Source organism: Rhinoraja longicauda, chromosome 22, assembly GCF_053455715.1.
Source record: "Rhinoraja longicauda isolate Sanriku21f chromosome 22, sRhiLon1.1, whole genome shotgun sequence".
In the NCBI taxonomy this organism is placed as follows: domain Eukaryota; kingdom Metazoa; phylum Chordata; class Chondrichthyes; order Rajiformes; family Arhynchobatidae; genus Rhinoraja; species Rhinoraja longicauda.
The window spans coordinates 38,311,169-38,327,659 of NC_135974.1; the positions used below are offsets into that span (position 1 = coordinate 38,311,169).

The window sequence follows — 16,491 nt, forward strand, 5'->3', positions numbered from 1 at the left end:
CTTGGGGGCCACAGCAAGATGACTGTCTGCACGCAATCACTGCCCCAGCCGCAACTATTAGTAAACAACATGACAGGGCCTCTTTATAATGATTATTTTGCTGTACAAAAGCTTTTATTCTCTCATTCGGAGCTGGAGATAACGATGAGGCATTCAGAAATAGTAATTTATCTAAATCGTGATTATGTAAACATTCAAAAGAATATATTCGTTTTAATGGAGTATTTTTTAATGTTTGCCAAACACACATAAAAATGCAACTATATTTTGAAATCACAGTGTTGGTGATAAACGTTTCATACATTTATGCGATATCTCTAAACCGCCAGGTGGCACATCACATTTAAATGGAAGGTGGAGGCGATGTTTCTGCCATTACGGTAATGTTCCGGCACATTACGGTTCAGTATGTTGTGGATAGACTTGTAATGCAGTCCTTGCATGGGATATCACTGAATAAATGATAGGTGACCTTGTCCTCACTCCGGCATTCATGTTGTTTTCCCATATTTTTCTTTCAACTGTACAGTGAACATAATTAAAGTATATATTTAGAAATCACACCCTTCTAGTATGCACCAAATATCAAGCTCTTCAGTTTAGTTTATTGTCACGTGTCCCAAGGTACAGTGAAAAGCTTTTTGTTGCGTATTAACCAGTCAACAGAATGACAATATATGATTACAATAGATCCATTTGCAGCTCACGGAACTGGGTCTCTGAGCATCCCTCTGCAATTGGATCCTCGACGTCCTCATCCACAGACCACAGTGTTTGAATTGGCAGAAATACTTCTTCCTCATTAACAAACAGTACGGGAGCACCTGAAGGCTGCGTGCTCAGCCCCCCGCTCTACTCACTCTATACACATGACTGTGTAGCCGGACACAGTGCCAACTCCATCTTCAAGTTCGCCGACGACATTACCGTTGTTGGATGAATTACAGATGGTGATGAGTCAGAGTATAGAAGTGAGATCGACCGATAGACCAAATGGCGCCAGCACAACAACCTGGCTCTCAATATTAGTAAAACCAATGAACTGATTGTGAACTTTGGAAGATGAAGGATGAGGATCCACAATCCTGTTTATGTTGTTGGGACGATGGTGGAGAGAGACAAAAACTTCACATTCCTGGGCGTGCGTATTTACGAAGATCTTTCCTGGACCCAGCACACTGATGCAATTATAAATAAAGCACATCAACGCCTCTACTTCCTGAGAAGCTTACAGAGAGGATTAGCTTGAACTTCTACAGACGTACAGTGGAGAGCATATTGACTGGTTGCATCATGGCCTGGTTTGGCAACTTGAAGGCCCAGGAGAGAAAAAGACTGCATAAAGTTGTGAGCACTGCCCAGTCCATCACCGGCTCTGACCTCCCAACCATCGAAGGGATTTATCGGAGTCGCTGCCTCAAAAAGGCAGCCAGCATCATCAGAGACCCACACCATCCTGGCCACACACTCATTTCACCCCTGCCATCGGGAAGAAGGTACAGGAGCCTGAAAACTGTAACAATCAGGTTCAGGAACAGCTTCTTCCCTACAGCCATCGGCTATTAAACTAGACAACTTCAAATAAGCTCTGAACTACATAGACTATTATTATTATTATTATTGTTGCACTATTATTGGGTTTTTTGTGTGTACGTATGTTTGCGTGTATGTGTGCGTGCATGTGTATATATATATATATAGATATATGTGTGTATTTGTGAGTATATATACACACATTAAACTTTTCTCGTTTGTTTATTATATTGTTTACAGTGTACTGTGTTTACATATTGTGTTGTGCTGCAGCAAGTAAGAATGTCATTGTCCTATCTGGGACACTCTTGACTCTTGTATGACCACAATCATCAAACCTCATTCCCAGAAAATATGTGACATGACGACCTGATCAATTTTATATTCCCTTAGTTTTCCCCAGCTTCCCATCTCACATTTACTTCCGCAGAGATGAGACTTTGGTGATCAACATCGAACTGCACAGCCCACAATGTTCGTGCTGAACATGATGTCAAGTTAAACTATCTCATCAGCCTGTACATGATGCATATCCCTCCATTCCCTTTACTTCCATGTGCCTATCCAAAAGCTTCTTAAACGCCATTATTGTATCTGCCTCCACCACCACCCCTGGCAGTGAAGGTCACCACCACCCACAGCCACGCACATTTCCATTTGCCTCTCTCACCTTATAGCTATGTCCTCTAGTGTTGGACATTTCTACCCTGGGAAAAAGGCTTTGACACTCTACCTAATTATGTCCCTCATAATTTTATATACCTCTTTCAAATCTCCCTTCATCTTCTGATGTTCCAGAGAAATATGTAGATGTAAATGTAGATGGTGAGTAAGTTTGTTGACAACACCAAAATTGGAGGAGTTGCAGACAGTGAGGAATGCTGTCAGAAGATCCAGTGGGATACAGAGCAGTTGAAGAAATGGGCCGATAAATGGCAGATGGAGTTTAACCTGAGCAAGTGTGAGGTGTTGACCGTTGGGAGGTTGAATGTAAGGAGAGTATATACAGTTAATGGCAAGATCTTTAACACCATTGATGTGCAGAGGGATCTTGGAGTCCAAATTCATAGCTCACAAAAGATGGCAGCACAAGTAGTTTGGGTGGTAAAGAAGATGTATGTTTTGGCTTAATTGCTAGGGGCATTGAATATAAGAGTCAGGAAGTCGTGATGCAGCTCTAGTGGACGTTGGATAGACCGCATTTGGAGTATTGCATGCTGTTCTGGTTGCCCCATTACAGGAGAGATATTGAGGCTTTGGAGAGGGTGCAGAGAAGGTTGACCAGAATGCTGCCTGGATTAGAGGGTTTCAGCTACAGGGCTAGGTTGGATAGACTTGGATTGTTTTCTCTGGAATGTCGGGGGTTGAGGGAAGACTTGATAGTAGTAGATAAAATGATGAGAGGCATAGATAGGGTAGTCAGAACCTTTTTCCCCAAAGTGAAAATATCCAACACTAGAGGGCATAATTATAAGGTTGGGGAAGAGGGGACGTTTAATGGAGATGTGCAGGGCAAGGTTTTTACACTGAGAATGGTGGGGGTCTGGACGCACTGCTGGGGGTGTGGTGCAGTCAGATATGATAATGGCATTTAAGAAACTTTTGGACCTGGATGTTCATGGACTAGGGGGATATGGATCATGTACATGCAGATTACATCAATTTAGCTAGGCATCATGTTCGGCACAAACATTGTGGGCCAAAGGGCCTTGTTCCTGTGCTGTTCTATGTAAAAGTAGTGGGCTGTTTACCAAACGTACTCACCAACCCATCTACATTTTTCGTCCAGGTCATTTATATAAATGATAGTGAGGACTGAACTTGTGTCCCCACCTCATGGCTTGTTACATAAGACAGACCATCCTGTTCTCACTGATGTTTTTGTTAGGAGCAGTTGAAGGGATAACCAGAGGAGATGGAAATGAATCTACTTTGCTGAGTTTAACCTTAACCCCGCAATCTGTCAATTCTATATGCTACTTGACCAAGTGGATCCGTTGGGGCCAAACATCTGCATTGGTGCAGCACCCCTCCCTCCCCTCTCCCCCCTCCCCCCCTCCGCCCCTCCCTCCCTCCTCTCTCCTCCCCCTCCCTCCCCCCTCTATCCCCCTCCCTCCTCCCCTCCCCTTTCCCTCCTCCCCACTCCCCTCTCCCTCCTCCCCCCTCCCTCCCTCCCCTCCCTTCCCCTCCTCCCTTCCCCCTTCCCGTCCCCCCGACTCCATCCCCCTCAACCCCCCTTCCTCCTTCCCTCCACCCCCCTCCCTTCCTCCCTCCCCCCTCCCTCCACCCCCTCCCTCCCTCCCTTCCTCCCTCCCTAGGAGATAGATTTGAACTTTAAAATGTGAATAATTTTTAAAATATAACACCAATTTCAATGAAACTTCTTCCATTAGCACCAAAGGGATGACGGTGAGTAAGGTGGGCCTAAAATTGTAGCGCTACCGTGTACCGTTTTGGCTGTAGTTCAGGGACAAACAAACAAGAGTTTTTGTATATAGTTGAAAGATGCCACTATGGAGTTCAAAATGGCTCCACAAGGTAATGTTTTTCTTGATGATGCTAAAGGATCCCTTAGTATTCTCCAAACGAATATTATTAGTATTCTCTTGCAATAGTATTCTCCAAGAGCACAGCTTCGCAGGGAACTAGCTCCTTAATCCCATCGCTGATACCTTCAACTCCTCAGAATTATAGACAATAGACAATAGGTGCAGGAGGAGGCCATTTGGCCCTTCAGCCAGCACCACCATTCAATGTGATCATGGCTGATCATTCTCAATCAGTACCCCGTTCCTGCCTTCTCCCCACACCCCCTGACTCCGCTATCCTTAAGAGCTCTATCTAGCTCTCTTGAATGCATTCAGAGAATTGGCCTCCACTGCCTTCTGAGGCAGAGAATTCCACAGATTTACAACTCTCTGACTGAAAACGTTTTTCCTCATCTCCGTTCTAAATGGCCTACCCCTTATTCTTAAACTGTGGCCCCTTGTTCTGGACTCCCCCAACATTGGGAACATGTTTCCTGCCTCTAACGTGTCCAACCCCTTAATAATCTTATATGTTTCGATAAGATCCCCTCTCATCCTTCTAAATTCCAATGTATACAAGCCTAGTCGCTCCAGTCTTTCAACATACGACAATCCCGCCATTCGGGAATTAACCTAGTAAACCTACGCTGCACGCTCTCAATAGCAAGAATATCCTTCCTCAAATTTGGAGACTAAAACTGCACACAGTACTCCAGGTGCAGTCTCACTCGGGTCCGGTACAACTGCAGAAGGACCTCTTTGCTCCTATGCTCAACTCCCCTTGTTATGAAGGCCAACATTCCATTGGCTTTCTTCACTGCCTGCTGTACCTGCATGCTTCCTTTCAGTGACTGATGCACTAGGACACCCAGATTTCGTTGTACGTCCCCTTTTCCTAACTTGACACGGTTCAAATAATAATCTGCCTTCCTATTCTTACCACCAAACTCACACTTATCCACATTAAACTGCATCTGCCATGCATCCGCCCACTCACACAACCTGTCCAAGTCACCCTGCAACCTCATAGCATCTTCCTCACAGTTCACACTGCCACCCAGGTTTGTGTCATCTGCAAATTTGCTAATGGTACTTTTAATCCCTTCACCCAAGTCATTAATGTATATTGTACCCAGCACCGAGCCTTGCGGTACCCCACTAGTCACTGCCTGCCATTCTGAAAGGGACCCATTTATCCCCACTCTTTGCTTTCTGTCTGCCAACCAATTTTCTATCCATGTCAGTACCCTACCCCCAATACCATGTGCTCTAATTTTGCACACTAATCTTCTATGTGGGACCTTGTCGAAGGCTTTCTGAAAGTCGAGGTACACCACATCCACCGGCTTTCCCCTGTCAATTTTTCTAGTTACATCCTCAAAAAATTCCAGAAGATTAGTCAAGCATGATTTTCCCTTTGTAAATCCATGCTGACTCGGAACGATCCTGTTACTGCTATCCAAATGCTCCACAATTTCGTCTTTTACAATTGACTCCAGCATCTTCCCCACCACTGATGTCAGACTAACTGGTCTATAATATCCCGTTTTCTCTCTCCCTCCTTTCTTAAAAAGTGGGATAACATTAGCTACCCTCCAATCCACAGGAACTGATCCTGAATCTATAGAACAATGGAAAATGATCTCCAATGCTTCCACTATTTCTAGAGCCACCTCCTTACGTACCCTGGGATGCAGACCATCAGGCCCTGGGGATTTATCAGCCTTCAGTCCCATCAGTCTACCCAACACCATTTACTGCCTAATGTGAATTCTCTCTACATTTGTAGTCCTTGCTTTAAAATATATCTCTCATCTTGGATTGAAAGATTGAAAGGTACAACATGGAAAAAGGCCATTCAGCCCAACCAGTCTACACCGACCATCACAGCAGTTCTATGTTACAGTTAGGTGGCGCAGCTGGAGGAGTTGCTGCCTCACAGCACCAGAGACCCGGATTCAATCCTGACCTGGGATGCTGTCTGTGTGAGGTTTGCACGTTTTTCTGTGACTTCATGGTTTTTTTCCAGCTGCTCTGGTTTTCCCTCACGGGCCAAAGACATGCAAGCTTGTCGGTTAAGTGACCTTTGGAAATTGCCCCTAATGTGTTGGTGTGAAAATGGGACAACATAGACCTAGTATGAACAACGGTCAATGTGGGCTGAAGGGCCTGTTTCCATGCCATATCTTTCAATCAATACAGTGTAAACATTTGTTTGATAATGTTCAAAAGAGTCAAGAGTGTTTAATTGTCATATATACCAACAATGGAAAAATGAAATGTACCTGTAGCAGCTTTACAGGCCTGAAAAACAGAACAAACACAAATAAAGATCATTTTAAAAATCAATAAACTAATAGTCATAATTGTGCAAAATAATTGTCCGTAGTGCAACCAAGGACACATTCCATAGACGTTCATAGTTGCCAAGGTTGGTATTGTGTAGTGTTCAAAAGCCTACATGCTACTGTGAGATATTTTGCTACATCAAAGATGTTTTTTCAAATATAAGTTATTCTGGGTCTGCTGAGGAGAGCGATAGCATTACTTCCTGCCCTTCCTTGAGCACAATTTAGTGAAAGTGGGGAGCCTTCTATGGTGATGCAAATACCCCAAAACCAGAACATTGTCTTAGCTGAAGAGTTTATTCCTGTGGTGAGGGGAAGGCATGCCTCTAATTGCCAAGAGTGTCACTCTTTTATTTAATTATATATTTAATTTGTTAAAATGGATATCAGCAGCTTGTGGAGTTTCGGATTGCTCTGCGTCACTGTTATATCTTCTCGGTGAAGGATAACAAAAATAATGATCTAACTTGGAAGAAGGTTTATCTTACCTCCTCGATCAATATCGAACCTTTTATACTTTGCAATGTAACAAGGCACAAATATGGGTTAGAATGAGAAAGGCTTGGCAATGTAACTGCTTCACATCTCCGTTAATAACACAAAATCTATCATTATTACCTCATGAACCAAAGGAGTGTAATCATGGCATCTGCATTAATGAGGTATGATAATCAGACCTGATTTGGCTATGCTAATTGGATTAATTGCAAAATCGTCATGTTATTGAAAACCTGCTATTCTCATCTTCAGAACAAGCGGAAGGCATGGGTGATATGCAGACGAAAACCCAAGTGCAGTCTCATGTGAACTGTTGATAATTAAAAATGGTATTCACACATCCTGTCAAAATATGTTTTAATATCCATTGTTAATTGACATAATTGAATTTCTATGTTCTCTTTCTACATCAGGAAAAAAAGCAGCATCAATTTCTTCAGCTAATTACTATCTGTAATCATGCAATCATATGGCCAATACAGGACTTTTGGGCTCTATTTGGCCCCACAGTTATTCCTGTTGTCAACATATTGCTTTACTCATGCCAAAATGGGCTTTTTGCCACTTTATGTCTAAACTATAGGAGAATGCTTCCGCAGACCATCTTGTGATAATGAAACTCGGCTAATTCAATGACCAAACACGAGCAGTGAGAACAATTATTATCCTCGTCTTTCTTATTTTCCTTTTCCATAAGAAAGAGATCCAATGTTGAAGAAATCCCAACATATATCAAATCCTATAACAGCATTGACGTAATTATAGCTGTTGTCAGATAGTTCCCTAATAGCCTATAATAGTAGTATTTAATCTGTAAACTGGTGATCATACGATTGTTGTAAAAAATTAATCTGGTTTTTGCATCCGACTGCATCCTTCCGTGATTTCCATGTAATCAATATTTTCATATCTTTTCATGTGCAGTATTTCCTAAACCAAAATGACATTGTTTATGCAAAATGTGCCACAAATAGTCAAAATATAGAGTAATCAAATAGTTTTTGTTATGTGAGGTCACCATACAAGTATCAATAGATTATTGGACATCCAAATGCTAATATCAGAACAATTTTATAATTGTAAATACCTGTATATTATGAGCCATTATGAGCACAAAACATTTAAAATAAGAACAGAGATGTGAGAATTACATATAAAGAAAAAGGACAGTTGGATTTTTAAAGTATACTCAGAACCAAGATCTTATTTTTGAGAAAACATTAATATGTTAATTAATGAAAACATTAATATGGCCAAAATGTTAATCTGTCTTCTCTCATTAAAGATGATGTCTATTTACAGAATTGTTATTCTTATTTTAATTTTGAAAGTTGATTCATTACAAAAATTAGTTTTCATTTCTGTACACATAGTAGTATGTGTTGCTATATGGCCCGAACATATGTTAATCACAAAGTATTTTTTTAGGAAAGGTGACAGGCATACTAGTTACAATAAGAGGTTTCATTATATTTACAGTTAGGTATTTCGTGTTACAAATTTGTGATGAACAATGAAATTCTTACTTGCTGAAGCTTTACAGGCCCGTAAACAAAACAACTTATACATAATATATAATAATCAATATTACAATAAATTAAAAGGTGAGCATAATAGCGCAAAGCCACAGTCCATAGTGCAACTAAAGAAACAGTCCATGGAACATCACAGTTACTGAGGGTAGTGTTGTGTAGTGTTCAAGAGCCTGTGGTTGTTGGGAAGAGAGACAAATTTGAAATACAAGATGGAGTTAAAGGGAAAGAGAGTATAGGAGCCATTTGTGTTTACTAGCTGTCTTAGCATATTATCAAATTATTTTGCATCTTGCTGTATTATTTTTGGACACTTGGGGGTTGTCGTGATATGAATACATATATGGGCATATATGGACTGGGAGGAGCCAGAATTATGAGTATATCTGGGTATTCTTCTTCTTGCGTTTGAGGCAGCAGAAGTTATGAAGCTGCTTCTGCTTCTGCTGTCTCTGTTTGTTGTCGTTCATCTGACTGAGGTCAGTTGACAGGGCTCACCACGGGGAGGCCGACAACGTGAGCCTCATATCTGGTTATGCAGAGATAGGAGGGGCAGACTCGGACTCAGTTAATTTTTGCCGCCGTCTCGGTTCACTCCCCCCAAACCAGATCCACAATACCTTCATGTAGTCAGACCTGATGGTGAACGGACGGAAAATCGGTCAGGCCAGTTGCCCAAGAGCATAGCTTCACTCTTCATGCAGTTGACTCTGGCTCCCAATGTCAACTCAAAATGATCACAGATGCTGATCAATCTGCAGATCGACCATGGATCCGAGCAAAGAACCGCGGCATCGTCCATGTTCATGTAGGTTAGGGTTGGGTAAGGGTTAGTTGATGAATAACAGCCTGACGTACATGTTCTTTTTGCCCAAGTGGCTCAGTGCAGAGTGGAAAGCCAGCGAGATCATATCCCTCATTGATCTATTGTGGCAGCTGGTGAATTGTACCAGGTCCAGATCCTTACTCAGGCAGGATTTAATATGCATCAAGAGAGTCAAGAGTGTTTTATGGTCGTATGTACTAGAATGAAACAATAAATTCCTTACTGGCAGCAGCAGTACTATAGTAAATACAGCGTTCAATAGATAGTATAATGAATAAACGGAAAAAGAGTTCATAAATAACAAACCCAACATGGTTCAAAAATAAAAACAAAAAACAATTTGTATTGTTTATCGTATCGTAATTGGGTGTTCATCCCTGGTGGTTTGGAGTTTAGTTGGAGTTCGTAGCGTTTAGTAGCCTGATGGTTGTTGGCAAGAAGCTGTTCCTGAATCTGTTAGTTACAGTTTTCAGGGTCTTACATCTTCTTCCTGATGGTAGAGGTGAAATGAGGCCATGTTCGGGTGGTGTGAGTCCCTGATAATGCTGGCTACCTTTTTGAGGCAGCGTCTCTTATATTTCACTTTAATGGTGGAGATGCCATGCCCATGATGGACCGGCCAGTGTTAACTACTTTTTGTTATCACCTTCATTCCTGTGCATTTGAATTGCCAAATAGGGTGTGATGCAATCAGGCAATACGCTCTCTTGTATACCTGTAGAAATTCAAGAGAGTATTCATTGACATACAGCATCTCCTCAAACTTCTAAGAGAGTAGAGGCATTGATGGGCTTTCTTAATGATTGCATCAATGTGCTGGGTTCAGGACAGATCTTCAGAGATATGCGCGCCCAGGAACTTAAAATCCAGGAATCATTCCTGTCTCTCCTGACCAGCTAGCTCTATGTGGTCCTCCCCCCCGGACATAGCCAGGTGGTTTTCACAAAGTATGGGTCAGGGATGGAGTGAGAGGCATCTTTGATGGTGAAATAGCAGTGGTCAAGGGTGTTTGATCCCCTGGTGCTGCTGGACATGTGCTGGTGGTGGTTTAGGAGTGATTTCTTCAAGCTGGCCTTGTTGAAGTCCCCGGTTAGTGTACGAAAGGCATCAGGGAACGCCATCTGTTTTTTTCACCAGACTAACAACATGGATTACAATAATCAAGTCCCTGGAATTTAGTGAGTTAGTTCCCATGTTTAGGGAGCCACCTCTCAGTGAAGATGGATGAAATTTGCCAGCTGTGTTGCAGCTGCTCTGTGGTTGACGACGGAGAAGAACGGTAGGTGGTCAAGACCTCCAACTCGGTACCAAGACCAAGATCAGTGCCCACTCACAGGCCAGTATCTGCAGCACTAAGGCCATGATCACAGCCATCTCCAGTGAGAAGGGCCACACATCGGACACCTGACGTCTGAAACCAGCAATCCACTCTACGCTGTGACACTGCAAGGAATTACCACAACAGTTATCTTAGTCGTGTTCTTATACAGCAAAGTTAATATCGAGGCTGGGTAGAGTAGAAATTAATTTTATGTCCAGTTTACAAATAATTGTATTAAATTAGATTTTCATAAGATTCCTGTGTATAGAGTTGGTATTAAAAGCTTTGCCTACTTTGATTAAATTAACAAAACTACTTGAGAGAAACAAAACTACTTTAGAGAAATACTTTAGAAAAATTACTTTAGAGAAAATCCTTTCACCATGAGAACTGTGTAACCAGTGTTGTCGTTAGAATTGAAGGAAAGTGTACATATTAAATTCCCATCCAAAAGTCACAAACCTTGAAGAAATGGGCAGACAAAAGGATAGGTTTATTTAGTTTAGTTTAGTTTGTTTAGTTTAGTTTAGCTTACAGATACAGTGCAGAAACAGCCTCTCTAAATCCATGCTTACCATCGATCATTCGTTCATAGAACCACTAGTTCTATATTATCCCACTTTCTCATCCGCTCCCTACACACTAGGGACCATTTACAAAGGCCAATTAACCTACAAATGTGCATGTCATTGGGATGTGGGAGGAAACCAGAGCACCTGCAGGAAATCCATGTAGTCACAGGGAGAACGTACAAACACCAAACAGATTTGGAGGGAAAACTGTGGTCTTTTAGGTGATGTTGGTTGCAATTCTGTTATTATTCATGGGAGCAATCTGAGGTTATTGCAGAAACCACTCATGGTATAACAGCTACTTTTAATTTTAATTAGGTTGCTGGGAGTCCAGTTTGGGTACATCTGCTGTTAGAAAGCCTTCAACAGGCAGGATGCTGAGCCCTGAGAATACGGGCTTACGAGCAATGTTAGGAAAGGTTTATTGGTACCAGTGGAAGGTGTCTTTAATTGTTTAAATTGAGTAGTCAGTTATGCAAAACCAGAAACAAGAAAGGTAAAGTTGTAATTCTGAGCAATAGAAGCTCATTAGCAAGACCCATTTTTAATGGAAGGAGTCTGGAAATGAGTACAAAGGCATGGTTTGTTTTTTATATGCATAAGTCAAATTTAAATATTGCCCTTTCATTTTGGTAGGCTGTGATTGTGTTGCATAGAGTGTGGAGGAGATTCAACAGGATGTTACCTGGATTGGAGGACTTTAGGTATAAGGAGAGATTGGATAGGCTGGATTTGTTTTCTCTGGGGCGTAGGAGGCTGAAGAATAACCTGAGAGAGGTATATAAGATTATGGGAGGTATAGGTCGAGCAGACAGCCATAATCATGTTTTATGGTAAATGGGTCAAACAAGAGGGCATAGATTTAATGGGATCTGAGGAGAAAGATTTTTACAGAGACTAGTTGATAGACAGAACTTGCTGCCAGAGGAGGTTGTTGAAGCAAATCTAATCACTGTGTTTAAGAGGCATTTAGACAGGCACTTGAATACGCATTGCATAGAATGATACAATACTAATGCGGGCATATAGAATTAATGGAAAAATGGACAGCATAGATGTGATGGGCCAAAGGGTTTGTTCCTGGATTGGAGAATTCAATGTTCATACTGTTGAGTTATAGGCTACCCAAATACAATATGAGGTGCTGTACCTCCAGTTTGTGTGTGGGTTCATTCTGGCAATGGGAAAAGCACAGGACAGAGAGGTCAGTCTTGGTATGGGAGGGGGAGTTAAAATGGTTAGCAGCCAGGAGATCCAGGAGGCTATGACGGACCAAGAGCAAGTTTTTGGCTAAACAGTCACCTGGTCTATGGTTGATTTTGCCGTTATAAAGGATCCCACTTGGGAGCCCCAAATACAGTAGATGATGTTAGAAGAGGTGCATGTGCACCCCTTTCTCATCTGTAAGGACTGCTTGGTTCCCTAGGTGGAGATGTGGGAGGAAGTATAGGGACAGGTGTTACATCTCCTGTGGTTGCAGGGGAAGTACCTAGGGATTTGGTGGTTTGTGAGGGAAAAGATGAGTGAAGCAATGTGATGCAGAGGGAGTGGTCTCTCCAGAAAGCAGAAAGGGATTGGAAAGGGAAAATGTGACTGATGATCACGTTGAAGGTGGAAGAAATGTTGGAGAATTATGTCATAGATGTAGTAGCTCATGGAGTGAAAGGTGAAGACCAGGGAAACTCTATCCTTATTCAGGACACCTGCAATGTTGTCATTTGGAAAGCCTCATCTTGGGAATAGAGATGCAATTGAAAGTAGGGGATGGTGTCCTTGCAAGAGGCAAGGTGGGAGGAGGTATGGTCAAGATTACTGTGGGAAACAGTGAGTTTGTAGTAGATGCCAATTGATAATCTACCCCTTGAGACCAGAGAAAGAGTTGGGGATGGTGCCACTGTATGTTTGGAACAAGGACTGTTTGATGTAACCAATAAAATGTCAGGCATAGCTGGGGCCCATTTGAGTGCGCATGGCTTTGACTTGAAGAAAGTGAGAGGAGTCAAGAAAGTGAGTGGAGATGGTCCATGAAGAGGAGGAATGTTGGAGGGGTCATCACTGGGTGGCGAGGACTCCTTGCTTGTGAAAAAGGCCTGGAGGTGGAGGTGGCGGAAAAAGAGCTCTACATGATGGCGGGCTTGGAGCTCGTCAGCCAAGCTCAAGCGGAACATTTGGATAGCAGTAACAGGATTGTTCCGAGTCAGCATGGATTTACGAAGGGGAAATCATGCTTGACTAATCTTCTGGAATTCTTTGAGGATGTAAATAGGAAAATTGACAGGGGAGAGCCATGGATGTGATGTACCTTGACTTTCAGAAAGCCTTTGACAAGGTTCCACATAGGAGATTAGTGGGCAAAATTGGAGCACATGGTATTGGAGGTAGGGTACTGACATGGATAGAAAATTAGTTGACAGACAGAAAGCAAAGAGTGGGGATAAATGGGTCCCTTTCAGAATGGCAGGCAATAACTAATGGGGTACCGCAAGGCTCGGTGCTGGGACCGCAGCTATTTACAATATACATTAACGACTTGGATGAAGGGATTAAAAGTACCATTAGCAAATTTGCAGATGATACAAAGCTGGGTGGTAGTGTGAACTGTGAGGAAGATACTATGAGGTTGCAGGGTGACTTGGACAGGTTGTGTGAGTGGGCCGATACATGGCAGATGCAGTTTAAAGTGGATAAGTGTGAGGTTATCCACTTTGGTGGTAAGAATAGGAAGGCAGAGTATTATCTGAATGGTGTCAAGTTAGGAACAGGGGACGTACAACGAGATCTGGGTGTCCTAGTGCATCAGTCACTGAAAGGAAGCATGCAGGTACAGCAGGCAGTGAAGAAAGCCAATGGAATGTTGGCCTTCATAACAAGAGGAGTTGAGTACAGGAGCAAAGAGGTCCTTCTGCAGTTGTACAGGGCCCTAGTGAGACCGCACCTGGAGTACTGTGCGCAGTTTTGGTCTCCAAATTTGAGGAAGGATATTCTTGCTATTGAGGGCGTGCAGCGTAGGTTTACTAGGTTAATTCCCGGAATGGCGGAACTATCATATGTTGAAAGACTGGAGCGACTAGGCTTGTATACACTGGAATTTAGAAGGATGAGAGGAGATCTTATCGAAACGTATAAGATTATTAAGGGGTTGGACACGTTAGAGGCGGGAAACATGTTCCTAATGTTGGGGGAGTCCAGAACAAGGGGCCACAGTTTAAGAATAAGGGGTAGGCCATTTAGAACTGAGATGAGGAAAAAAATTTCAGTCAGAGAGTTGTGAATTTGTGGAATTCTCTGCCTCAGAAGGCAGTGGAGGCCAATTCTCTGAATGCATTCAAGCGAGAGCTAGATAGAGCTCTTAAGGATAGCGGAGTCAGGGGGTATGGGGAGAAGGCAGGAACGGGGTACTGATTGAGAATGATCAGCCATGATCACATTGAATGGCGGTGCTGGCTCAAAGGGCCGAATGGCCTCCTCCTGCACCTATTGTCTATTGTCTATTGATCTACCCCTCCCCCTTCAGCCCTTCCTCGAGCCTGGGCCCAACCCCTCGCTCCAACACTTGTTGGGTTTTCGCCATCCCCGACCTTCCCCTCACTCATGCTAAACAGTCTGTCTTCAGTAGAGGCCTTACTTTGTGCCGCTACTGGTAAGTAGTATTACCTACCACTACTACCTCAAGTAGTAAGGTACTTACTACCTTAGTAAGGTAGTACTAACACCTAGTCAGGTATCATACTGATATTGTCCCTAACGCTCTGAAGGCAGTTGATTTTGTTAAAATTGTGTAAAACAGGTGATAATGGAAGGATAGACACAACATGCTGGAGTAACTCAGCAGGACAGGCAGCATCTCTGGAGAGAAGGAATAGATGACCTTTCGGGTCGAGACCCTTCTCCAGACTCATGGAAACTGGAAGGAGGCAGAAAGTCATTTTGTACCACTTTCAATTTTAACCCATTAGTCAATGGATTGCCAGTTTTCTCTCACACATTTTATATTATTGCGCAAGGCCAACAGTGTACATATGGTGGAAGGGGCATTGCTGTCCCTGGCTGCAGAAAATATCCCTGCTGCATCTTTCAGGTTAAGAGGCTTCCCATCAAAGAGATGGCTCTTTGGCTGAGGGAGAGGTTGGGAGGTGGGGGTATAAGATAATGATCCACAAAAAAGAAAATGTGTGGGAAAAGGTCCAACATTTACATAATTGAAAGCAGTTCCTTCATTCAGAGGCTGATTCATGGAACCATTTTCATGCCTGCAGTAGCCACAGTCCTCTATAAAACCACCTTTGTGGAGCAAAGGCCAGCTTTACTGTGTAGTCTCAATTGAAGTAGGGACACTGAGGACAGATTTTTAACTGTCTTTAGGCACATTCAGCACCACAGCACTGTAACAAACTGGACATGGGTAGGATTTCTTTAATCAGTGGTATTGCACAGCCTAAACAAGCTGAATTCTAGAGAAAGTGAACTCTATGTAAAGGTGATCACTGATTCTATGGCAAGGTTAAGACTGCTTTTGGAGTATGGTGCAATAAACCTCAGCCTGTGCTGTTGTATAGGCATCAGAGCTAAGGTGCCAACAAAGGGAACTGCACTGAGAGATGATAAAATGGGGTGGATGCTGAACTTTGAAGGATCCAGGTTTTGAATACTGACAGAAATAACCTTAGGAAGCAGTCTGCAACTAGATTTTTAAATGCAAGAGCAATTTATGGAAGTGTTTTTGTGCTTGTATTCATAAATATAGGGGCACCATCAACAACACTTTTGTAATTGAATAAGAATAGAAACCAAATTGTAAATAGATCATCTTGTTGTCATAGGAACATCATGTGCAGGTGACACAGTGATGCAGTTCAACATTCCTGTTATATTGCACATTGAATTTATAAGCAAATCAAAGTGCTCTGATGGACAATGTATCTCAGGTTGTAATGCTTGGATTCAAGGTGACAAATTGTGGTCAAAAGAAAGCAAGTTGGTTGTATTTTCTCTATCCATATTATATTCATACAAGGGAGATAGTCCCTTAGATATGCAGAGAACTGGAAACATCAAACTTGTCAAAAGGGAGTGATTCTGAGTGGCAACTCATGAATTGGAATTCTATGTTTTTCAGTTTAAAAATAAACAACATTTAAAATAATGTGTAGGAAAGAACTGCAGATGTTGGTTTAAATCGAGGATAGACACGAAATGCTGGAGTAACAATGGGACAGGCAGCATGGAGAGAAGGAAAGGGTGATGTTTCGGGTTGAGACTCTTCTTCAGACCTCTTTTAACTGCACTACAGTATGAACTGGAATTAATTAGACTCTGATCAGACACAAAGTGCT

General features: G+C 42.4%; 1 protein-coding gene across 1 annotated transcript in view; it reads right to left on the bottom strand.

Annotated features, from left to right (window-relative positions):
- Positions 1-226: 226 nt before the first annotated feature.
- LOC144604586 (myosin regulatory light polypeptide 9) overlaps positions 227-16,491 on the bottom strand; it is a 48,619-nt gene continuing 32,354 nt past the window's right edge. The window contains exon 5 of the mRNA XM_078419208.1: positions 227-521. Within this exon, the coding sequence (XP_078275334.1) occupies positions 397-521 (125 nt within the window). The 3' untranslated portion in view covers positions 227-396. The remainder of the gene's footprint in view (positions 522-16,491) is intronic.